Source organism: Varroa jacobsoni, unplaced genomic scaffold, assembly GCF_002532875.2.
Source record: "Varroa jacobsoni isolate VJ856 unplaced genomic scaffold, vjacob_1.0 scaffold_227, whole genome shotgun sequence".
In the NCBI taxonomy this organism is placed as follows: domain Eukaryota; kingdom Metazoa; phylum Arthropoda; class Arachnida; order Mesostigmata; family Varroidae; genus Varroa; species Varroa jacobsoni.
In genome coordinates, this window is record NW_019213129.1 from 101,496 (window position 1) to 126,778 (window position 25,283).

A 25,283-nucleotide genomic window follows, 5' to 3' on the forward strand; every position below is an offset into this window, starting at 1 on the left:
TGGTAGTTTTATTCGACATCTTTTAGGCATTTTTTTCTATCCTGACACTTAAAAGCCAAAACCTAAAAGCACCGGCGAACTGAAGAATACTCAAAACAATGTTCAAAACCACGGGGTCCTTATAAGTTAGAAGTTAAATAACTTGTACCTTATAAAAAGTTCAAGAGGTAAGTTGCACCTAACAGCTGGTTTTAAAGGTTAATCTCAGCTCCAGAAGATAGCTGAGGTTAATTTGAGAGGAGATTTGACGAAGCACGAGGTGCCGGCGACGACAGCAGCTCTATGATGTCTCATTTTTAAGGCACACTATCTATCTAACCATGCTAATCGGTACCCAATTATGACCCACATTACAATTTTGCGAATGACAGATGAAAAATGTAAACCGTAGTGGGTTTTCCGAGCATATTCTATTATGTGGCCGGTAGGACGGTACAGTGGACCCTCGGGACAGGTTTGAGAACTTCTAGCCTATTCATTTTAGAGGCGTCGAGGTCTAGATTTCGTCCTGAGAGGCAGCCATCTTATGAACTACGTAAAGGCGATACCGGACGCAAAACTCGGAAAATATGGGACAATACCAGGAAATTTTTGTATTATTTATGCATAGACAGTGCTTGAAACGGTGAGCTTTGCTAAATTTTAACTACAAGGCTTGCTGCTTCTCATGAATGCTAAATAAATACAGACTTTACGCATCTAAGGTCGTATATATAAATCAAACTCAGGAATCATCTCGTATGTAAATATATAAGCATGATAAAAAAAACGTGATGACTCATAGAATGACATACATTTTAGATTGAATGAACCTTTTTTCCAACAGCAGTGCCATAAGTACGGCTTTCATTCTCCCTTATAATTGTGCGTTGAACAGATTAATTATAAAGGAGGTAAGATCTTCTGCATTTTGACCGCCAGAAATGCGGCAGAAAACAGATTCTATCTAACAACGACCGGTATAACAAAATCCCTTCTTTCCATAGACTGTTGTTACTAGTCCAATTTGGTTACCTTCCTACAATCCGAGTACACTATCAAGTCATATGTCTGCAGCAACGAGCCTAACAGATCTTTCCTTTCGATCAACTTTTGCCGCACGACATGGTCTACCACGTTGGTCCACTAATTCACGACAGGACATGGCTTTTCGACGAGCAGGAGGGCTGGTGGAAATATTAACGACAGGGCCGGTTTTAATCTTGCGACCCAATAGCAAAACGATGGACTAGAAGCTTTGCCTCGAGACGACTTCTGTTGCATGCGGTTCTAGACACCTTGTTCGTAATGTTTACTGGCATGACATAAACTTTGTTCTCCAGCCCCATCGCCCGGAATTTCTTCGTAGTACCTATGCTCCTGGTTCAGACACTACAACCTGCTATGCCACCCTCCGTCTTCACATGCAGCCCTCTCCCCTTAAAAGGCCCTCCTCCGTATTGCCCTTGCCACATTTTGTTGCCTGACGCCATCTTTACTCTCTCGGAGTTTCGCCCCACTCGCTCCGACCCACCGACCACTTGCCCTGAAACAGTAACGACAGCAGCATCAGCAGCAGCCTAGTACTATACCAGAAGCGACTGCGACAGTCAGCCCTTAAAGCTCGCATAGCCGTCGTCAATAGAGTGCGGTTATTTGTCCAGTAATAGATTTTAAGTGACTCCCTCTTGCTGTTGTCTACGAAGTGACACACCCGTGAGAGTTATGTGCCGCAGCTGAGCAGTGTGGCTTGTGGAGTCGCGCTCAACCTTTTGCTCGTTGTTACAATCAGTGTCTAGAATTGCTATAGTTGTTTAACGTTCGGCGCTGCTAAAAAAGCGGTAATGGTTGCTTTGGCGTTTGAGGTGTGTTAAAGGGGCGCAAGTGTCCGATAGAAATTTGTTTCCGATAGAAACGCATAAAAACGTAGAAGGCGGTCCTCTTGCACAAGCTTTGATCCGGTTATCTAGCGGAGTGCTGTGTCGATCGAACGGGGGGCGGACCGAGTGCGTGGCTTCGGCATAAAGGAAGTGTGACCCCACGGAACTACAGAAATTACCTAGCAACAGACGCATAAACGTGTAAAGGGAGATTACACGAGGATTAGCTAGCGTTAAGATACATTCATCGAACAGTTTTGAGTTACGAACAAGCTCTGCACTTTAATGAGTTCAGGTAAGAAGTAAGCGACCGATGCCTTGATATGTTACATGAAAATAGATATGGACACAGAGGAAAGTAAGCCTATTATTAACGCTAGCTAACCTTCGACACTAAGTGGAGATCCTCCGTAGTAAAGATTTGCGAGACCAGATTAAATTTTCATGTATCCACTTATATATTGTTTCATATTGTCCCAATGAGCGGGTAACTTTGTCACTCACTGAGCCCAGATTTTTGTTCTCCCAACGAAAAATCTTTTTTGAGTAAGTGTACAGCCTCACACACGTATGACCACCTACTCGGTATAGTAACACGGTAGAGGACACGTTGAAAAGTCTAGTTATGTCTTTACAGAAATCCAATAGCCGATTTCGTTCTCGTATTGCACAACCATACCAGGTTCATTCAGTGACGTCTGTGTGCAGAGCATATATGACGGCCTTTAAGCTAGGGGCTAACTGACCAAGATGACTGGTTAAGCATTAGCTGATTGAGGCATCAAAAGCAATTTTTTTCGTTACCTTTGCCATATCTCTTCCTTAGCGGGGCCGTATTGCTTCTCCTAATGCATTCTGCACACGAAACAAGCGCTCGATTGAACGAGAACGGGCCCGTGATGACAAGGCCATGATTAGAATCGTGGAATCAATAACGTGAAAGGTACCTATTCTTGTGTGAGAAGATATCGGAAGCCGCAAAATCCATAGGTGGTATTTGTAAGCAACCATAATTTCAACAAAAAAGACAACAAGCTACAAAAACGGGCCACAGAGAAACTGGGCTCTTTAAGCTTCTTAAGCATTATCACGTGACAACATGATACAAGACTCGAGATTTTGTATGCTAACATTTATCTAGTTCTAGGACCAGCACTTGATCTTCGGCTCTAGCTACGTTTGCAGTCCGGCGATAATTCAGTAGTAACGTGCTTGCCTACTAAACTTGGGAACACGTAACATAAGGGTTTGAGCCCGGGCGTAGACATGCTTTGCCCTATGCTGGAAAATGTTAGGCGCGTAAACTTGTTTAATGGCAGTGCCAAACGTGAAATCGGAAAATTTAATTGTATCAGCAGCTTGAGCTTGAGTTCGCCATTGGCAAGACGCATAGTGAAGAGCCGAGTTTTATCGGTCCTGCCCATAGTCAGAAAATTATTTAATTCAAAACAAGCACTATATATATATATATATACCGACCGAAGAGTACAGTATATGTCATAATATAAGCGAAGGAAAAATTATATATAGCTCTTGTAGCATCTGTTAGTCATTGTTGTGTTCTATTTTATATAGATATAAGAGCCATTTGCTATGATTTGCTTGCATCCCCACATTTGCAGTATCTAAGTAAGAGTAAGACGAGTTCAGAAACGGACGCAGCACAGATCGTTAACCCTATAAAAAAAAACTAGGACGTTATTGATGTATGAATAATTACCATGCTAAGGTAGTCGTTTTCATCCGATCGCCAGTAGCTCTACATCGTGTCGGCTTCACAAAATGCATACTCATGCGTTTGCTTTAAACGATAGTTTTTTTTTCTTTCATTTCAAAACTTTTGCGCCGGATGGGTGTGCAAAAATAATTTTTACGCCACATGCGCACATGTGTTGCAACGGTGTTATGACATGTGATTGTCCCCAAGATTGGAGCGTTTTGTTAGAAGTTCATCGTTGATTACTTAGTTATATGAATATGATGGGAAGGCATTTTATTTTAAATTGCTCTTTCAAAATAACTTGTCCACTTAAGCGTCTTTTGGAAATAAATTTGGCCTTAGTTAAGGTGATCATATGAATCGACGGTTCCTATGACAAGTCCACGCGAGGGTCACTGAGGGAAAATCAGAGGCCTAGCTGAAGATGTTCCGCCATGTCTTGTACGATACGCGACAAAATTAAAGACTTTGAGGACGACAGTATCTACGTATATAAAAAGAACTCGCTAAACCGTTTCATACGAATAAAAAGTATATTGAATTAAATACAAATTAAGGACCTCCTAATTTTCAAAAGAAAGCGATAACTGAAAAAAATTAACCGATAAAGTAAATCTAACAAAACAAGAACAGGGTAAGGGATGATTTCATTTGATACATCTTGGCCCTCTATTGGAACCGAACCAAGATTATAGGAAGAGACAGATCGTTCGTTTAACCCAACAGCGGACGTTGCACGTCGTGCCCTCATCTGGAGGACGCGGTTGTTTACCGTATATTTATATGTACACAGTGCATATAAACAATCAACTATTACCATAGGGCTCAATAATAGTAACTAATATAACAGCCGATAGTGATTTAAGGCTTGTACGAACTATTATGAACTAGATCTGCTGGAAAATCTTTGGCTAGACTTTTCGCTCTAGCAGTCTTATATACCGTTTAATGTTGAAGACGACAAAGTGTACGTAGCGATAATAAACTACGTTATTTTAAGGAATAAGTGAAGCACCTTTTGTAACTTATCTATGTATAAAGGCATCTGTCTTTGAATAAACCCGTATCGTTAGTTTTTCGCTGAAATAGTACTATTGCATTTCAATCTTCTGCAATTTTATGAAAGTACGCGAGTATTTCCATAAGCCAGTAGCTGTGACCATTCAAGCCAATTATCGTTTCTTTCGTTTGTATATTTGGGCAATATCTTCATAAACGTTTTGTCGACCTGAGGAATAGAAGAAGTAGAAAAGGCAGGGCTAGTCTTATTGTTTACTTTATCGCCTAAACTTCTGATATAGTACGACGAATGAGATCGGGTCTTTTTTTCATTTTTAAGACTTCGTAAACTGTACACATTGTGGATAGTCCCAATATGGAGAATTCCAAGGTTTGCATCATAAACGCAGAGTTTCAAAAGCTAGGGAAGTTATACTGTTATACTTATCCTTCATTATTAAACCGCTCTTCTCACCCTCACTGTTTCTCCTGGACGATATCTGTTACAATATTAGTAACGTTTAAAATGTTTGAAGTATTACTCATTTCCCTATTATAGAACAAGATAAACATTTCTTCACTGCTAATAGCCTACGCAGCTAACTAATTCTAATCGCACCAGACTAAATATCGGGATCAGTTTGTTGACATGGGCACATACGTACGAACGCGTATATCGAAATGATGACTATTCCTAACTCTATTCCGAGATAATGCAGATCATGATTGATGAACTCGATAAATGGAAAAGAAAGTATAACCTCTCTGACTTCTATCACACTGTATTTTACGAAGAGCTTTTGACTTGCTCAGACCCACATTCATGCCACCTTATTTCTATCAGCCTATTTATAAAGACGCCCGGGCTGAAACCGTGTTGCTATAGCCGTCTACAAAACGCTCGCCCCCCTGCAATACGTTTGTTTAGCTTCAATAATGACTACTTTGGCTCCCTTATTTGTACACTGACATGCATGAACACATGCAGCATTTAGTCCACAATCGAATAATTTCCGATCTATACCCGTTCTGCTGTCTGAGTCATCCAATCTCTATTCAATTTCCAACTTCTACCTTAGCATGGCTCGTCGCGCAAAATCTGTTTAGCAAATGTACTCCCCTTCTGCTCCCTAAATGTTGAGCAAGGGGTCAAAGCTAGTAAAGCCCTATGTTACAGGGGTCGCGTGACGGCCATAAATGCGATATCGATCTTAGTGCCACTATCCACTCAACGGTCAACTTAAATACCATCAGAACCGACTGCATTGAACTGGAGTTCCTGTTCTCTGCGAGAATGCTGTATCTTATGCGGACAGCGAAAAACCTTTTTATAGGACTGGGGAGCTCTAATGCCCCAGAATGTCATTCGACGGTAATTCTTCGATGATCGATCTGTTGTTGGCAGCTACTGCCGCTTCTGGTTCTCTGAGAAGCGCCTTCCTTCTATCTTGCTCGGGGTCGACCTTTCAGGAGATTTTTGGAACTTCAAGGGCAGTCTGTCACCTTCATCTTGATTATCATAACCGCTGCTGGCAAATGAATCATTACTGTGGCTTCTTCGCACGCGACCTCACACGATATATCAACAATAGATGATTATTGGGTTCAACCAGATGCGTACGCAGACAGACATCCACACATATATATATATATATATATATATGTATATACACACGTATACATACGTACATATATCGACCTGAAAATTGTCGCTTGATGACCATTCGAACTTTATTCCATCGAATATTTTAATATTTTTGTATACCTGCAGTTGTTACCGGCCCTCAAAGAAGTTATAGACATGGTTTGCTGCCAGTGAGTCAAGCGGCCGAGCTGTTGGACCCATCACCACCGCATTCATGCACGTTTAGCCAAAATTGCATTGAGCCACAACCCGATTTCTTAACAGTGCCCACCACGACACCATCCTCTGATACCGCTCACTGGGTACCAATAACAGGTTTATAGCGTCACAAAGCCCTACCTTTAAGGTTTTGCCAGACTTTGACCTGGCGTATGCCACCCACCCACTGTGGTGCTTGTATCTCTTGATGTTACTTTGACTCTCTGCAGGACATCACCAACTGTTTACGACTTGGTTAGCGATGGATTGGTCAGTGGCCCTAGTACAGGAGGCCAGTTTATGCAGCAATGCTGCAGTGTCACTGGTTCGAGGTCATACCCGTTGACTATGGAAGCGGGTTGGGTGATAGTAGAGATATGAAGCTCTCTGAAGGAGCTCTGATCACCGCTTATTGGCGCAATTAATACTAATGGCGCGCAGACCCACGGCTAGCGCCTCACCGATAACTGAGTAGGATTATCTAATGATAAGATAGAAATTGCCGTATAGAGAATTTTTGATGCAACCAAAGCTCGGTGGTTTGCCAGTCATATACGCGCAATGAGCATAGGAAGACCATGTTATTTGGTAGCGCCGACTTCGGTGACCAGGTCATGCGCTACGGGGGAGCAAATAAGCACACAGGCAAACACAAACGCACGAAGCAAATATATATACACCAAATGAAGGAAAAGGAACCCTAGAGGCTTTCGCTCGGGAGCGACGTATATCCATTTACTTTGTAGAATTATTTCCTTACTGCTACTTCGTGCTTTCCTTAGTGCTGTTAAAGTTGCTGTTCTGAAGTCTCCATATATACCATATAAACGTACGCCTCGCTACGTTGCTTCACCATAGCCGTTATGAGTTTCCTAATTATCTGTAATGATACGACATAGTCGCGCCTGCGTATATAAGCAAGCAGATCTATACAAAGTTTACGATATATTTTACATGTATGCAAATATATTTATACCAGCATACCGTCGCTTGCCAGACAAAAACTGTCATTTTTGCAACAGTAACTTAGTATTTTAAAATAAAATTAATTTAAAACCAACCAGCTTAGTCATACTACATTTACAACTGATAGTGCTTTTTTGCGGGATATTATACATGCAAGATAGTTAAACTTGCAGAATATTTCATCCCCTGTATTTTTCATCTACAATATAGCTCTTCTCAAATAAAAAAAAAAAAAGAAATCGCCCAGCTCAAATCGTCTTCAAAGAAGCGCTGATGTTAAACGTTAGAAATGCCATTAATAAGCACAGAAAAGACTAAGCCATTTATGAAATCTATGTGCTCTACTGATATGGAGCTAGATACCTCTATGTCAACATTTCGCAATATCGATCCTCGTCCCCGAAGAAACAGAACCCTGAGCAAACGAACGCGACGAGGCCTTTATTAAATAAGTCCATCTCTCTGCGGGATGGTAAAGCTAGATGTAATATTTACACCCCAACAAAGAGCCATTGATTCAAAGGATGGAATTAGATTCCGTGTACGCCAAGAGACAAGGTACGGGTTTGCTAATAAAGAAGTTTAGGCTATTTTGATTTGTTTGAACGTTACCAAACTTTATCGTGCTAAACTGCATATGAGGTGAGGAAAGATAGGTTTGCGTTGATGCTTGGCCTGCGGGGCATGCCCATAGTTTGAAGGAACGTATGAAAATCCACAAAAATCTAGTTTGGGATTTTCGTTGAAGGCTACGTATGAATAACCTAGGGAATATACTCGTGATAGGTAACGAGCTAGCATTTAGTAGAAATCGTAATAGGAAGGGCAGAAAAACGTTTTTCCTTTTTGAAAAACCTCTGTCTCTCCACGGCTCCGCCGCTGTAGACAAAGAAAATGTATGGCTATGACGGTTCCTAATACTGGGAACGAATGAGAACAGCAAGATTATTAAGCAAGTATTCGCGTTAGATAAGGCAATCCATGTGCACTCAGGAATACGTAAGGTCAGTACCTTCCTTTAAGTTTTACGCCGACGCTGCTACGAGAAAAATGAGCAAGCTCTAGTGAATACGCTGGATGAACTCACCCGTATAACTACTGCAGTGTATACGAGCTCTAACTAAACATCAAGGCCAGACCTACCTACACGATCTAACTGGCTGTGATCGCTTCCGGCTCACAGGGAAATCATATGTCAGGAATAAATTTCGAAAAATTCGCTACCTATGACAAAAATAAGTAAATTTCAAATTAGCTTTTCTATATGCCTACAGTCGATGACAGTGGCGAATATTAAGTTGTCCGGAGAAGTTATAATAACTTTTATATGTAAGGCTGAGCAACTAGCTGTGTCGGATGTTGTTTTTAGCCTCGCATATTAAAGCCACTAATCCGAAAACCTCTGAACGACCGGCATTACGATATGCCATTTCATTATCGATTGCTTGTCGACTACAGGGTACAGTGCACCTATCGGTACGGAAGTATTCGACATTGCACGGACCTATATCTGGCTTGTATGAGAGCTAAGACCGTCGCTTGCTCCCGTTATCTTCGATCCAGGCCGCGATTGAAACGTGGCTATAAGATCGTGTACTGTCACTAAGAAACTATGCTGTACATGGATGTAGGCCTCAGATTACGCCCGAATCTATGTGACATTGTCAGATCGTCAGTAGCGACCACTCCTCGGCCATGACTCACTATAGCGGCCGGTCTGTTCGCTTGGTAACGACCATTCACCACCCGCTACCAACTCAATAACAATTCTCGCACTAAAACTCCGTTGGGCACGAAGGGATAAACTAAAATATCAAGGGGAACTCATCATTTATTCCTTTAAGTGGAATATGCCTAAATAGCTGTTACGACGACTACGTCTCTGTCTGCTGTGTTGTAAACCGGTAACTCGTCCTCGATTACACGTAGCTTATTTATTTTTTCCACATCGTACATCTTAAAGTTCTGGAACAAGGCATATCAGCTCGTCCCTTATACAGCCTTTGGTATCATTACAGAGAGTCTTCTTTGTAGATAGTATTGTGCCATCACGTACCAGCTTCGAACATTGAACCTTTTGTCGGTTTTTTTATAACGGCAAAGGCAATCATCCTCTAACCTGGAGGTACTAGACACTATTTCGCTTCGTACGTATCATTGACTATGCTCCTTCAACAGGTTGTTTTTCTTCACCTCTTATGAGAATCGTCTAAGAGAACGTTCTAAATAACCTTCGTCATTTTCCTGTCTATTCGCCGCGTCTCCAATGGAAATTATTGCACGTTAAGTGCGAAACTAAAAGTCTATTACGAAATTGGTCGCGGACGATCGATGACAACTATATATGGCCACTGCTATCTAAGTTACTTTCTTACGATATCGTTTTACAGCCTGATCCTTCACTGGTAGCCAGTGTAGACCGATTCATGTCTAATCTATGTCTACGGTAAGCGTCAGGCAGGTTTTGCTGGCAATAGTTGCATAAATTCTCCCTAAAGTGCGCACCACGCGTATTTTCATCTGCTCCGGACATTGTTTGCAAATTTTTGTTTTTTGCATTGTTTGTTTTTGTTCTTAAGCTTCAGTCTCTGTTACAGCTTCATAACATTGCTTTAAGGACTTTCCATATTAAGCCGACAGGATTAGTTATGCTTTCCTTTGGTGAGAAGCTTCTATGGCTGCAGCGGCCTCTTTTCTGTAGCCGTTTATTTTTTGTTCCTTTTATTTTCCAATTTTAAAATAAGGGTACCATTATTTTGTTGTGTTGGTGTGTTCCTGATAGCTTTCTTGCTCAGTATTTTCACAACCCATAAACAAATCCCGCCAGCGCTTTTCAAATCTCAGAGACCACAAAATTGACTTCTGCACTAGGCGGCAGCCTTGCCGTTTAGTCTTTCTGTAATGACACCCAATCGATTTATAGTTGTGACTAGCCAAGGACTGGATGTAAATATTTACCAAGCTATATATTGTGTTGAAGTTATTCAGCATTTTTGACCCTCTGTATAAGATAACTTCACGGTGCGTTGATAGCTACTACAGTCAATACGGATTTAAGTTATCTCATCTTTCGTATATTGTGAAGACAGTAAAAATCAGCATATTCTTGCATTATAACGAGTAAGCAATGAAACCAACCGGATAGCTCTGAATTTCATAGTCGCAAAGGTAAATGCGCCTACTTAATAGGCTCGTGAACTAACAAAATTGCCACAGATTACCTCTCACGCGGCTTGGCCGCTATGCCAGGTCGTGAGATATAGTACAGGGTACAGGCATCTTCAGCAATCCGTATAAAGTGAGCTTAAGCGAACTAGTGAATCATTCGTCAAGCATTAAATATAAAGGTGGATACTGATGCACTGCATTGAACTGGACCCCCGTAATTTTAACAGTTGAATTAAGGCAAGGATAACTTAAGGGTGTTTCCGAGATAATTAGTTGTGACACAAAAAAGATACCGACTTGCTCGTATTTCTCTAGTTACTATTATATTAGGATTATAATTATTACGATTTTAACGCTTTTTCATTGCGTCTAGACGTCGCAATCGCAGTTCCATGCGGTTGTTAGGCCGTAAGGTGTCTCTAAATCGCGGTCCTAACCAAAATTTATTACAGAATTATACCAGCAGCGTACGCCAGTAGTGTATAATTACTAGTGTATTTCATTGTTATTGTTGTTTTTTTTTTTGAAAAAAGCAGATGCATAATAAATTGCAAAGCAAAATAATAAATAACCTGAATGACTGTCGGTTAGGGCGGTCTTCGATTTTTACCAGTCGCACTTATTATACTTGTGGTAATGGCAGACACCGTTTCCTTTTTCGGCTTCTGGTGTCAGATATAGACAGCTCAGAGATTACCTGCCTCAATTTTTAACTGAGTTCAATCCATGTTATAACACAATTAGTTTTGCTTACCGCTAGCGTGCATCTGTAGCGCATTTTTCTAGCTCGTATTCCACTAACGGAACCTTTTTACGCCTTTTTTGGGGGTTATTTTTTTTTATTTATTTACTAAACAACATTCATTTGCATATCATATTGTTCAATGCATATACCTTTCACGTTTTCATCTATTATTATTGCTATGTAACTGCAATTTTGACGTTGTCGTTGTTGCGATATCGATCAAGTGAGATAGTTAAGTTGGAGATATGAAGCTTACAATGTGAGGTAACTTTCACTCAGGACAATCCACATTTACTAAAGCCACCCGCAATTTTACCAGGAGAGCAGCACGTCTAAGTACGCGTTCAGGACCCTGAAAAATGACAAGAGCCTGTGCTAATAAATACGCTCTCCCCATAATGAATACTCGTTGTAATATGCTATTTTGCGTGTTGAAAGAGAGCCGGCTGCACTGGAGGAGTCCTGACCAACTTATTTTGATGTGTTGTTGTCGTGAAGCTGTTTTAATGTAATATGGTTTATGTCGATAGTTTACACCGTCGTACAATTCAAGTGTGGTCAGTCTAAGTTGATACATATGATTACATGTATTCACATGTTTCCCAATCTGATTTCTGTTGTTTTTTTCCTTTTTTTGCTACTCAATTTCTTCCAGGTCACCTCCGTCGCCTCTTCGATGTGAGACGTCCGCTGCGCCTGCGGCCGCCTTTGGCACGATTTCGTCGTGATGTCCACCGAACGGCCAGCAAGCAGACGCACATCAGTCCTCAGCAGGACCAGAAAGCAACCAATGGAAAACCAAATGCCGCTAATCAACACTCTTTACCTCTGCCAAACGAACCCACCGCCCTGTCTCTGGGCCCGCAGCTGCTCTTACCTCCGTCGCGAGGCACTCGCTTTGCGTCATGGTACAACAGCCACGGTCCTCTACAGACGCCGGGGCAGTTACCGTTTCAAACCCCAAAATTCGAAGGCACCAGCACCGCGGTCGCTACCTCAGTCACATCTCCGATGACAAACAGCCACAACTTCTACAGCTATGGCCAAAGCCAATCGCTGACGAGGCCATTTTCGCATGCTAATCGTATATTCATGCCGGAAGAGGAGTTCCGCGAAGGAAAAGCCAAGGCATTACGTGGGTAAGTTAACTCAGCAAAAACATACTACTGGCTATCTATTGACATTAGTGTACCAAACAAGCTAAAATAGAATAAAACGGTGAAACATGGTGCTCAGTTCGGTATTTATGTGTACGTCACTGCTGGGTTACACTCTCTCTAGAGTGTAACCAAGCAGTGCTATGTGACTCTACAATATTTAATCGCTGTTTAGCGCCTGTGATGGGCAGGGACGTATCGGGCTGGACCCCAAGCTGACTTCAGGAACTTTGGTTGGTTTGAAAGCCATTCGAGTTCGCAGTTTCAGCTCACGTTATGGCTGACTAACATATCACGCGAATTATTGTTCATTGCGTTCTGGGTAATAACTCCCGATTTTTTGAAAATGATCTGGTCCCTAGGAAAACCTCAGATTATTTCAACAGTTAGAAAAATAGAATAAAAATGCCATTTGTACTTATTTAGCTTTATAACCATTTGGTTTGCAATCTTGGGAACGATTCGCTGTAGCTATCGGAGACGAAAACGTAAGACATACATGCTAGTCTCAACTGTTAGGTGCCACTGAGGACACAGGTGCGGGCTAGAGTCAGCATTTCCGACGATCAATTTAGTCGTAAACAATTTTATTGATAACCAGGTCTCCTTCTGCCAGTAATTGGGCGCTGTCGCTGTGCTTGTGCTCGTATCTCTTTTCCTGAATACGGAGACGGCCGCTCCTGCCCGAATTCATTCCTGCGGCACGTGTGTAATGTCCCGAAGTTCGACGCTTAACAGTGTTTAGTGTTTCACAGAAATTACACAAAGTCACTTTGATTTCATGACGGGCTTCCTTGTTTGTCCTTCACCTACAAATTGATTTATGCGGCGTTTTTGTTTTCAATGCAACTACACGCCGTAAACGATGCTCGTGTGTAAAACGGGAATAATAGGCTGCAAAGAAAACGTTCATAATTAGTCATTCGTTACTTGGGGAATCATTACAGTTTGTCTGTTCGTTTATTTTTCCAGATATTTACTGGTATTTTTTTAAAAAATGTGTGTCGGAAAAAGTCGCAATAACTTGTTGAACAAACTCTAACGTAGCAGTCTAATGAAATGCCTGTTCTGTGTATAGAAAAAAAAGCTCATTTACACCATAAGCTGTTAATTACAACAGCAGTACAGCGGAAAGTGAATTAAAAAAAAAAAAACAAAGTCGTAATTGTTGCTGACTATAATAACATGAGTAAATCTGACCGCAGTTAGCAGCAAAGCATATATCTTACGCATACTCTATGCATCAGAAGCTGTAGCTGTGTCAAGCAATACGCACTGACGCAATCCAACTGCTGGCTTACCACAATTAGTCCTGAACTATTTTTACTTTATATAGATCTACAGATATTGGCAAAAACTCATTTCACGTCCCTGGTTGTTTTCCTTAATAAATCACCTTAAACATATCGAATCAACGGTTTATATTTCGAGCATCCTCTGGTGGACCTTACTGATGCGACAAGGCCTAGTCCATGTAGGCGACAGGATAGAAGATCCATATGCCTCCGCCATTAACATACATACAACAGAATTGTGAAAAGTAAATGCATTTGTTTGCTCCCTTGTCTTCGAGCCGAACATGTCTGGTGAATAACCGATTCTTATAAAAGTATTAGCTTATGACCTAGGTTGGGTCTAAGGATTTATAGCCAATTTTCGGTATAATTACGACTAATAATTAACGCTTTAGCTATCCTTCGATCAGGCCTTTCCGTTTGCCAATTTGATTTGGTCCTAGGTGAAGACTATTAGCGTGTGTGAAGTTTGCAAATGTTGTGGTTTACACTAGGCACAGGTTAGGGAATGTTCGTTAACTCGACGACACATGCCTCTATTGTTACGATCTGTCAGGATATTAGGAGAGCAGTCCAGTGTGAAAAAAATGGCTGCTTTTGAGCTGTAAGATGTGGCCTCAACAAGGCAATGACTCAACGAGGATATTGACGACGAACCTGCTTGTATAGTGACTTGCTGCTTCTTCCCGCGCTACGGACAAGCTCTTAAGTTGAGGGGCCAACAGACATCTATTAGGATTAAAGATAACAATTGTTAGCTTGATTCAACAACATGGAACTGTCAATTCCTGACAAGAAGCAGTGTCTCCGCTCTGTTATGTTGAATTATGCAAGCCGATGTTTTCCAGTAGTTCCCGGTCGACTCAGTGTACCGTATTATTTATATATTCCCTATAGAACGTTAGTTCAATTATCGTACATCACCTAGTGCGCATTTCTAGTGCGCATTCACGGCTTCGCGAAAATCTGTGCGGAGCTTAGAAAATCCGGTTTAAAAAGCATTTCTCGAAACGAGCATGAGTATTTTGACTCGGCGGCTTGTGCTTGCTTGTAATTTGCGATTGCTCATCGACTAATTTATCCTATAGTTACCCCCCGTAATTTTGTTTCAAGTGTCGATGTGGGCGTATAGCAGTAGTTATAATACTGCTGCTATACGCCCACACATACGTATACCCTGATGAAACTCACGGACGGAATTAGTAGCTTTCGTTAGTTGCTACTAATCAGCACACAAAAGTTGGGTCCCCTCCTCTGCGCTCAGTGTGAGCTCTCGTAGTCGTCTAAAAAGAGTCTCATCGTGTTCGTAGTTCGGGTGACTCGGCGTTTAAGGTCGACAAACCTCTTGGCAGGAGACACTACTCCAGTTGACCCAACTATAGACAGCTCTAAATGGATATGATGTGAAGATTTGCTCTGTATATAATCAGAATGGTTACTCCTAGAGAGTTGGTTGAGCAACTATTGCTCGTACATCAACCGCATTTATTTAGCTTATCGTTTATCTGCCCGCTGTTAGTATGTGTCACTTTAGTAAGCTTTAGCACAATGTTATAAACGAGATCTACACAACAAAAGGATTATCAGTCTTTTTGTTGTGTAGATAAACAATCGCATCTTGGTCAACAAGCTGCTGACTTACTGAGATTTCTATTTCAAGTCTATTACAAAGTCCTTTCGGATAACCGTTGCAAATCGGAAATCGGTACTGCAAATTTTAGCAACCAAAGGACAAAAACACCACGACCGATATACTAGAGAATAGTTTTAACCAATCAATGAAAGAATACATACGCGGTGTTAAAAACGTGTATGGTAAAGGCTATCCATAATCCTCACTTGTAACTATCCGTCGTCAATTTCAGGGATGACGCGCCTCCTGTGAACGTCGAAGATATCCTGTTTGATATGTTTAAGGAGACTGACGACACTATCTCGGTGGGGAAATTCTTCAGCGCTCTTTTCGCCACTGGGCTCAAAAAAAGTGACCATAGACTCAAGGTGGGTAAATGGCCCTCTATTTGAAAGCCTCAATCGTGTTGGCACCTCGAGTTTTTAGCTTGCAAGAGCATCTTACTTAGTAAGTAGACTTAGTCAACTAAGCGAAAATAAAAATATCCCATTTCGTCCACGAGTGAATCGCACCTATTCGTTAGACAGTTGACTTAAGTTGAGTTTAAATTTGAATTCACTGTGTTAGCCAACAGTAAGTATCGCGGCATAAATCAAAATAAAGGCTACATTTATTTTAGTTTGCATCGAGTTGTTAGTAAATCGAAGAGGATACAACACGCAAGGTCATTTGCGAAAGCTTCAACAGCCTAGACGATCAAGAACACTTCACACCACATTGGAAACAAGATGCGCAGGTTCATGAAGTAATTTTTGAAGTAAAACCGTCTAGTCAGGCTTAATTGAAAGCAACTGAGGTTCAGCGAAGTCTATTATAGAGGCGCTCTCCCGATTCTTTTCACAGTAATCTTGTGTCTCCTAGGGCAATGCTAAACATCGTAAAGATCGAAAAGCAGTATTTAGCCATCTAGTTTGTCAAAGGTGGCCCTTACAACCTTCTTAAAAGACTTTGTAGACTTGGCGATATAAAGATCTATGCAAGCAGTGTTTGAGTCCCATAAGTCCTCTGACGAGCTAACGAATTTTTATCGGTTTATCTGAAAAAGTAAAAACGCATTCCAGCCCCTGAGCAATTCACTGCCACCTTAATAGGGGCTAGAAAGCTAACAGAACAAATACACGGATTTCAGCTATATTATTAAAGATAATGATTGAAACGCAACAAACAGACAACAAATGAAGCACAGTTTCATTCAGCTAACTCGGACCATTCTCTCCAATTAACTAGCTCATTGCCGTTTACCGGTCCATGTATCTTGGCAGATTTTTACAGATTATCGGCGCGGTGGCTTGGATGGTTGAGCCGCTGCTGTCTTCGGACCAGATGGCCCAAGTCAGAGCCCCGCAAGACTCAGCATATTCAGCTGATGCTTCTCTCTTGGGTTTGCAGTCCGAATTAATCACACGTTAGTTAAACTACTACATACTACTATAATTTCTATCAAGTATATCTGCAGTAATATACTGAATCTTGTACCTATCGCATCTATAACACATCCCACTCGAATTGTAGTGGGGTATCAGAAGTTTTCTCAGTGAATCCTACGTACGTACCTAGATAGTGTTCTTTGTCGGAAGTTGTGGGAATTGACAAAACGCATGATGTGAAGAATCTACCCAATGCTGGAAATCTATGTCAGTAAAGATAGCAAAATAGAAGAAGAAAAGAATCATCTGATTCTTTAAAGGCGTAGGCAAATGCGTAGTGATTGTGTTACGTGTATTATACTATAGATTCCGTGATGCTACATTGCGTTGATGACGGAACAGCTATTGACTGTTATCTATGAGCTAAGCATTAAATCAGTCATCCAATTATCACGCTATTGTCAGCGATATGCGCAAAATGCTCGAATGGTCTATTTAGGTGTACCTATACGTATAAGAATCCTGGCGCTGCTTGGCGAACCACTCGGAATTCTTTTAATGAGACGATCCACTTTAGTACCGTTCACTTTCTTTGACACCTTCATTTAGCAGTATGTACTGTGGTCTTCCTGCCAAAAACACTAAAGTCTGATCTGCACTGCTTGAATACTTTATGCTAGCTTCCTCGGCATGGAAAATGTTTTCCGGAGGGAATTGAGATCTAGGCTATAACTGGTAACACTACAGTCTGACGTGACGAGTTATTTGTGGAGACTGTATGTCCGCCAGCAGCCTGTTGTATTTCTATTGTATTTGCGTGTTTACAGAATTTCTACCTCAAGAATAAATGCAGACTAGGTTGTTCAGGTAAACATTAGCCACAAGGAGCTCGCTCAAAGTTCACTTGAATTTCACGAAAAAGTCTCGAAACACCCTTATCTCTCCTGTAGCAGTTCTCTGTTTATCTAATTGACTACTGTATATGCCGAAACTCTTCGTGCCCGTGTTTCTTTTTTAACAGGAGGCAACCTCTAAAAATTCTTTCTAAAAACCCCTAAAAGCCTTTTGCATTGACGAGTCTTCTATACCTAACTATAATCAGGTGTTAAATAGCACATGTTAACAAAATCAATTGGGGCACCTCTGTAGTTCATGCGCAAATATTTATACATTTACTTACTAATAGTCTTGAACTTCCATGCGCTTTGCCTGGCTTCAAGTCTAGACTAGTCTCTTGCTAGTCTGACATATTAAAGGATGTTATTAAGGCTTCCCCGCAGGTTTACCGTCTTGAAAAACATTGCAAGCGCCCGTCATGTATACACCTGCATGTTACGTATTATATCTGAAAGTCTATGCTATTCGTCACCATACGAAAGCAGCACGAAAGAAACTCCGTTGCATGTTTAATTTGTTATGGTAACCCATCTAGATATCCCTTACTAGATCTTAGAGCACTATTACTTACATGTGTACGCAGCGTGGGTTCGAGAAGACTTTCCATGATATCATGATGAACGGCCTCTTCCTTGCAACAAACATATTTTTAATCAAATAGAACGCCCACTAGGAGCTGGTGGTCATAATGCAAGCTAAAGGCTAACAGGCGCTGTAATCTTTAATTTATTGATGCTTTTTCAGGAAATGATGACGAACCTCCGAGCAGTTCACAAGGAAAAAGGGGGCATGGGGTCAGTGGAAAGTCTGAGCTTGGATAAGGCAACGTTCAAGAATGTCCTTAAAGAAAACATTGTCCTTATTACAAGAGCACTCAGACACCAGTTTGTCATTCCCGATTTCCAGGATTTCACTCACTACATCGAAGATTTCTACTGGAAGTGCAAACAAAACACGGGCGGTAACGTGGCTACGTATATTCCCCAGTTGGCAAAGTACTCCCCCGACTTTTGGGGGGTGTCGATCTGCACCGTTGATGGACAGCGTTTCTCACTTGGTAGGTTTTTGCGTCGACTTCCTTTTCAACTATTATACAGTATCAGCCAATTCATTTTCGCTAGATCTCGTGGTAAACATACTGGCTTACAGAATGCGTAGTAACATTAAGTACGCAATGTCTACTATGCGAAAAGGAGTATCTTTTTTTTTCTAACTATTATGAAAATAAGTAAAGGAATAAAGTATGAATAAATCCTCATCAATTATTGAATACGCTGTTGTCCGTTATGAGTGGACTGTGTATCCCACATCCGTCGTGTAGCTGTAGCTTAGCTAGTTTAACTGAAATTGAAATAAATTATTGCACAGAAAACAACAAACTCTTTAAAAACATTTTCGAGTAAACGACTGCAGACAAGGAGAACGTTGCTAATGCGGCTCTCTTTTATTGCCATGTAGTATTCGAATCCGTGACGGTATTGTTACGTTCGAAATTTTTATTACCGCAGGCGATGCCGAGGTGCCATTCACAATTCAGTCGTCAGGCAAACCACTGAACTACGCCATCGCCCTCTCGGAGCTGGGCGCTGACACCGTGCATCAGTATGTAGGCCAAGAGCCTTCTGGTCGAATGTTTAACGAGCTGGTACTCGACTATAACCGAAAGCCCCATAACCCTATGGTGAACGCTGGCGCAATTATCATCGCTTCAACTTTGCTTAATCTTATTGAGCCGGAGATGCGGGCCTCGGAAAAATTTGACTGGGTTTGTATTGGCGGTTTTTGAACCTTCTTGGGGAACTTCTACAGTTTAAAGTTAAAAACATGTACTATTGAATATTATTATTATACAGGCATCATAATGCGTGATTTCGATACAGTTAAGAAAAACGTGTTTGTCCAATAACTCATCCCCTACAGATGTGCCAATATTACCGGGCCATATCAGGAGGGGAATATTTATCCTTCAACAACGCCATCTTCCTCTCAGAACGCGAAGCAGCTGATCGGAACTATGCTATCGGCTACTATATGAAAGAGAACAAGTGTTTTCCTGAGAAAGTCAACCTAAAGGACACGATGGATTTCTATTTTCAACTTTGCTCACTTGAGGTAAACTCCAACAGCGTATCTGTCATGGCAGCTACCTTGGCCAATGGAGGTATTTGTCCAATTACTGGCCACCAGGTGATTAATCCAAATTCTTGCCGGGACGTACTATCACTGATGCATTCCTGCGGCATGTATGACTATTCAGGTCAATACGCCTTTAAAGTAGGGCTACCGGCTAAATCGGGCGTCTCTGGCTGTACGATGGTCGTTATACCGAACGTCATGGGACTCGGTCTGTGGTCACCGCCGCTTGACAATTACGGTAAGCTAGCTATTTTTCCGTGGCCATATTTCACCTATTACTGCATATTGACTTTGAGTATATAGCAATGTAGTTTGTTTATATCTATTATATTAAAAAAGGAACATGTAAAGTCGAATCCGATTTCAAAAAAATCCATCAGTGATATACCAAAGTGTCTAAGTTGACATTCATTCATTCATTCATTTATGATTGCTTAATGGAAGGCAACTCCGTACGTGGGGTCCAGTTTTGTGAGGAGCTTGTTCGTGTTTTCTCATTTCATCACTACGACAATCTGCGACATATGACGCAAAAGAAAGATCCACGCCGGCAAAAGTATGATACCAAAGGTCAAAAGGTTGTCAACCTGCTTTTCTCTGCTGCCTCGGGCGACGTAACGGCTATGCGTCGCCATTACCTCTCCGGTATGAACATGGGCCTTTCAGATTACGATGGGAGAACTGCGCTACATCTGGCGGCCGCTGAAGGCCATCTCGAAGCAGTCGAATTTCTTCTTAAAATTTGCGGCGTCAGCCCCGACAATAAGGATAGGTGTGTATTTGTACCGTTATTCAGTTTCGACTATTGTTACCTTGTAAACCGCATCTATAATGCCATTTGGGGTTATATATGTATAATCCCGAATGACAAATTTTGCTGTCTCAGGTACCCTTTCGTGTTCCACTGAGCAAATAATGCCCCTTCATTGCGAGGCCTAGGCGTTCAGTTACATAGACATTATTGATTGATATCAGAATTTTTTTATCTTAGAATCCTAACCTGTTCGTTGAGTTTCCGTTCTACTGACCACATGAAAGGTTTTCATATATATATATATATATATATGGTGCAGTAAATATATCGGCTATTTTTAGTCATGCCGGGTATATCTGTGTCTACTAGAATACAAATGAATTAATATTTTGTTTTCACACCAACTGGCTTAATCTTTACGGATAATACGATTATTTTTCTAGGATACTTGCAACTTGAGTGTGTCAGCACTCGCCTATGGTACGATAAAATTATAATTTGTCGCTTATATACCAACATGTCGCTCGGCTTTAATAACAACCAGTTAAGGTAGAGCATATATGTTACAGATTGCGTTAAGTTCGTCTATAGCTGCAAATAGCGAGTTCTGCTAAAAACTTTCATCGCCACCGATCTGATGGCAGTAGCTAACGGCTCGTGTTGGTCATGTTAGCAGTTAGGCGAATTTCACGCATTAGAGAATAGTTACGAGTAGGAGCGTATAACGCGTTTCTCTAACAACCAGTGATTCAGTTGACAATTGTTCTACAAACATCGGTAGAACCTCTATATGCCAAAAAGTATTACCGTGTGCTCAGAGCCACACTCTGACATGTAAATTGAATTTATTGAAATAAAGTTCGAGTAAAGAAATAAACAATTCTGATTCCTTGAGCTATAAGCGGGCATTTTATTAAAAGGGAAGACCTTTATGGATTTAAGTGATCATTTTGTAGACGTAGGAGGGTGCCCTAGCGTAATTAGTGTGCTCTAACATCTCATCTCGTTTCTTCTTCCGCTGCAGGTGGGGCCACACTCCTGCAGACGATGCCCGTACATTTGGCCACTCGCATATCGTTGATTTCCTATCTATATGGGACACGGCGAACTCTACAGATGAGGGTGAAAGCTTGAAGAACGCCGAGGTCGAGGAGAAACAAATCGCCAAGCCCGATCTCAAGGAAAAACAACTCAAATAGGTTAAAAAAGAATGCCCCTACAAGACCAGAAACATTTGTTAAAATTAACCAAAAATACATCAACGACACGCGAGTTCATCTGCTACAAGTTGACCGACAGTTTTTAAACGTTTGGAGCGTTTAATTCCAGAGACTTTCACACTTTGAATAAATCTGTTAAGCTTGTTTTCGACCTAAAATGCTTTTGCATGTCACAGTAGCGACAACTTCTAATGCTTGTTTTGTCATCGGCCAACACCACCAATTCTGCAGATGACCATTAACGGGACGGCCGACCAGTAAAGTTACCACTACTACCATAACAACACTTCGTCAAGCGTGCGAGCATCGCTGTCGCGTACGATGCCGGAAGTCAACGGGAGAGTTGCGCTGTATTTGAATGTATGTGGAAAACAAATAGAAACCAGAGCGTCAACATGGAAGCGCGAAAAAGGGAGCGGCAAGAGAGAAAAGTCTTGCCTGAAAAAGTAACACTCATGCGTTCAGGTGGTCCGCAACAGCAGTCTAACTAGCTTCGTTCATTGTCCAGTCAAACCCGATAAATTCTTAATTAAAAACATTGTAAACGCGTTGAACGAACGTTGCAACTGCCTAACCGAAACTGAATGCTGCTTCTTTTTCTTCTAGTCTAGCTATTATAGATAGTTTAGATACGATAGCGTGTTCCGGGGGTGTTCGGTGCGCAGCTAGCGCCGGTTGGATATGCGCCGAATTGGAACTAGCATTACTCAGCGAAGATGCAACGCTCGCGTTGCCCTCTGCCACACGATACATGTGACAGTCGGCCAGTTGCTGTCGTGTCGAAATCCGGCGAGCGGACAGTGTTCGTTACCCACCCAGGGGTACTGATTGAGACAGACGTGTCCAAGCAGGCACTGCGTTCTCGAACCAACCTAAGCAATCAAACGAAGCCCATGAAGGGGGGATGCTGTGTATGTAATAATGTACGATTGACCACTAGATAATACAGTTATAATTTGACTATATTGAAAAGATCACGGCAAAAAAGGATTTTTTGTGGCTCGACACTTTGGGCGTGGACGCGAGTGCAACGACAATTGCGATAGAGATTTTGATTAAATTGCTGGTTAGTAGAATTTTTGTGCAGTAAAACAACACATAAATGAAAAAAATTATTCTTCGCTACACACAAACGAATATAACTTCCTAGCAACGATCATACACATATTTATCGGGTGCTGGCTAATCACTGGGGTTTTCGTGAACAAAGCTCGATTCGACATAAATAGTAGTAGTAGACTTTAGAAGAAAAGACAAGTTATGGATTTTCCCTTAGCCTCAACGTGGCTCCGAGTAACACCGAAACTATGCGCCAGTAAACGTATCCCTCTATACCTATCTTCAAAGAGAATATTTATCGTAAATCACGACACGACGCGGAAAAGATTACAAATAATGCTACAGTAAACTCTAAATACTTGTCCCAGCATTAAATGTCAAGCAAAAATATGCAATAAACGATTGGAGCAACACTACCAATTCACTGCTGCAAACTTCAACAGACTTCAGTCAACCTGCCACAACGTAGCTAAAAGGAGAGCGGGGGAAAGAATTCTAGAGAGGTAAGCTAGGCCACGCTTCAACTGAGATTGAGTGCTTTCTGTGAACTAGCGACCGTGTCCAGAGGTAACACAGCGTCGAAGGGGATAATACTACGAACACACGCTGTCTTTCAAACACAAGAATAAAGAAGTATTCAAACATGGCCAAAAGCGCACCCGTGTTGTCACTTTTAACAATCGATAATGATCTCACCGAAGCAAAATGATTATCTTTTGATCTCCTTAGCTAGTGGCGTCTGTTCAGGGTAGCAGTTAGAAAGCAAGCCACAAACATTGAATCGTGTATCTCTCTCTAGAAATAGATATGCGCCAACTGGTTATCGCGTTTTCTTTCATGTTACAGTTGCACCCTACAGTATCTTTATCATCAGTTCGAGTTTTGAACCTCGCAACCTCGTTCCCCAGCTAACTCAAAGCCGGGGGTTTGTAGCCCTGCAGACCGTACCGTACTCGAACATAATGTTAATACTTAAAATTTAATTGATAACTAGGTAGCAACCAGTAGAAGGTAGCACCGCATCACTAAACAACACGTTGTGCGTGTGTGTTCTTCATAGACGCTGCTGTGGACGACTGCTGCTGCTGCTACTGCTACCACAAGTTGAGGATTCCATTCACATCCATTCCTCTTTATTTGGACTGAATGTCAGGAAAGTTTTTACCTCGGGAAGGAAATGCATTAATGGTTTGACAGTCAGTGACTGCCAGTCATTTCCCAGTGACTGGCATCATACCGCTATCCACTGGCAATGCTCCGGCGGTCGATTCCTCCTATGCCACCTCAGCGATAACATGTTCAGCGGCGGCAGCAGCACACTCATCGCTAGCAATCAAAGAAGTTTTGGGGGAAAGGCGTAGAACTCACAGGAGATCCAGTATCTAATCAGTTAGCTGTTGGTCGATCGGTAGCGGAGAGTCAGATTATTTGAACAAAAGCTTGCTTTGGGGCCAAGGTGGGGAGGCTGGTAATGACAACTTTGCCTTCGCAATCTCTCGAGTAACAGCAGCGTCACCAGTAGTAGCGCTCCTTTCCACATACTTCCGTTCTGTCCAATGACGCCTGCCCGCCGAAAAAGTAAAGAAAACGGACGTTATGGGAGAACCTTCTGGAGAAGCTAGAGGAAGACGAAGGTAGCACGCTGAAACAAAGCATGTCTCAGCGTTGGTTGTTAATCCAATCCCAGACGATTTCTGACGCTCCTGCTATTACTACCAATACAACTATCTATTGAGTCAGACTGAGGTAGAAACGTAAACGCTAGGAAATACTAACAACATTAGTTTCTTTGGTGAGCCAGTTGGTACTCACGCAACGGATCGGGTAAGACGCAACTGGCGACCTCGCTCAGTCGACGAGACTCTCAAACACGTAAACTCGTTCTATGACTGCTGTGAAACGTTCCATCCGTCTCTGTGAAACTCGCTTATCCATTTATAACGTTGTATCGAGAGCATAATATAGCGGTGAGAGTAAATCGTTGATAAGATCCAATAGACTTTGCTAGAACAATTCGTTGGAATCACCGACATTACAAGCGTAGTGAGTGCTCAACTTCCGTCACTTATTTGATAGTATATCTATGTAATTGAAACGTGTACTAAGAAGGTTATCATTTAGTGTGATTCGACGAAACAAACTGAAATGGACAAACGAGTAGGCTGGAATGGACTTTCTGAATAAACTGTAATGCCGTTGCAGTAAAGCGTGAGGGTGCAAGGGGCCAAACGTGATGTATGCTACTTCGTTGCTCCAACAACAGCTCCATGAGCTGACTATTATTAACACATTGAAATGACAAAGATTGTTCTTATACGGGATGTTTTCTTCCTGTGCTAGACTAGAGTAGATGGGACATTTTCGATTGCTTGCACATTATGGCATTACGTCTACTGCTATCCGAACGGGATCCACGGCCTTGCATTGTGTATTTTTAGTTAATCTGCAGTAATTTATATGGACTG

The 25,283-nt window shown here is 41.7% G+C and overlaps 1 protein-coding gene and 1 long non-coding RNA gene across 15 annotated transcripts; one reads left to right on the forward strand and one right to left on the reverse strand.

The window, feature by feature from the left end:
* The first annotated feature begins 1,750 nt into the window (after nt 1-1,750).
* On the forward strand, nt 1,751-23,472 carry GLS (glutaminase). Of its 3 annotated transcripts, none has more exons than XM_022855743.2 (8): nt 1,751-2,154; nt 11,956-12,439; nt 15,618-15,753; nt 18,394-18,706; nt 19,158-19,414; nt 19,570-20,023; nt 20,230-20,557; nt 21,564-23,472. In XM_022855743.2, exons 1-8 carry the CDS (start codon nt 2,145-2,147, stop codon nt 21,736-21,738), a joined length of 2,157 nt encoding a protein of 718 aa, XP_022711478.1. In that variant the 5' UTR covers nt 1,751-2,144; the 3' UTR covers nt 21,739-23,472. The 3 variants fall into 3 exon arrangements, with proteins under 3 accessions (XP_022711478.1, XP_022711477.1, XP_086829759.1); XM_022855742.2 differs by lacking the exon at nt 1,751-2,154 and having other exon boundaries at nt 11,652-12,439; nt 21,564-21,738; nt 21,991-23,472; XM_086973633.1 differs by lacking the exon at nt 1,751-2,154 and having other exon boundaries at nt 11,652-12,439.
* Nucleotides 10,857-24,769, reverse strand: LOC111273798 (uncharacterized). Of its 12 annotated transcripts, none has more exons than XR_002688045.2 (4): nt 24,595-24,747; nt 24,056-24,381; nt 12,957-13,351; nt 10,857-11,652 (listed from the first exon to the last, which is right to left on the reverse strand). It is a non-coding gene; the product is annotated as an uncharacterized LOC111273798 (long non-coding RNA). The 12 variants fall into 12 exon arrangements; XR_015316077.1 differs by lacking the exons at nt 10,857-11,652; nt 24,056-24,381 and adding exons at nt 14,410-14,481; nt 18,221-18,276 and having other exon boundaries at nt 13,024-13,351; nt 24,595-24,765; XR_015316081.1 differs by lacking the exon at nt 10,857-11,652 and having other exon boundaries at nt 13,024-13,351; nt 24,187-24,381; nt 24,595-24,731.
* Between the last annotated feature and the right edge of the window lie 514 nt (nt 24,770-25,283).

Excerpts from the sequence above, each read along its gene's own strand:
- GLS (XM_086973633.1), top strand. The coding sequence starts at position 11,886 with ATGTATTCACATGTTTCCCAATCTGATTTCTGTTGTTTTTTTCCTTTT. Across the intron at positions 15,754-18,393 it reads AAAGTGACCATAGACTCAAG|GAAATGATGACGAACCTCCG; the intron begins GTGGGTAAATGG and ends ATGCTTTTTCAG. Across the intron at positions 20,558-21,563 it reads AGCCCCGACAATAAGGATAG|GTGGGGCCACACTCCTGCAG; the intron begins GTGTGTATTTGT and ends CTTCCGCTGCAG.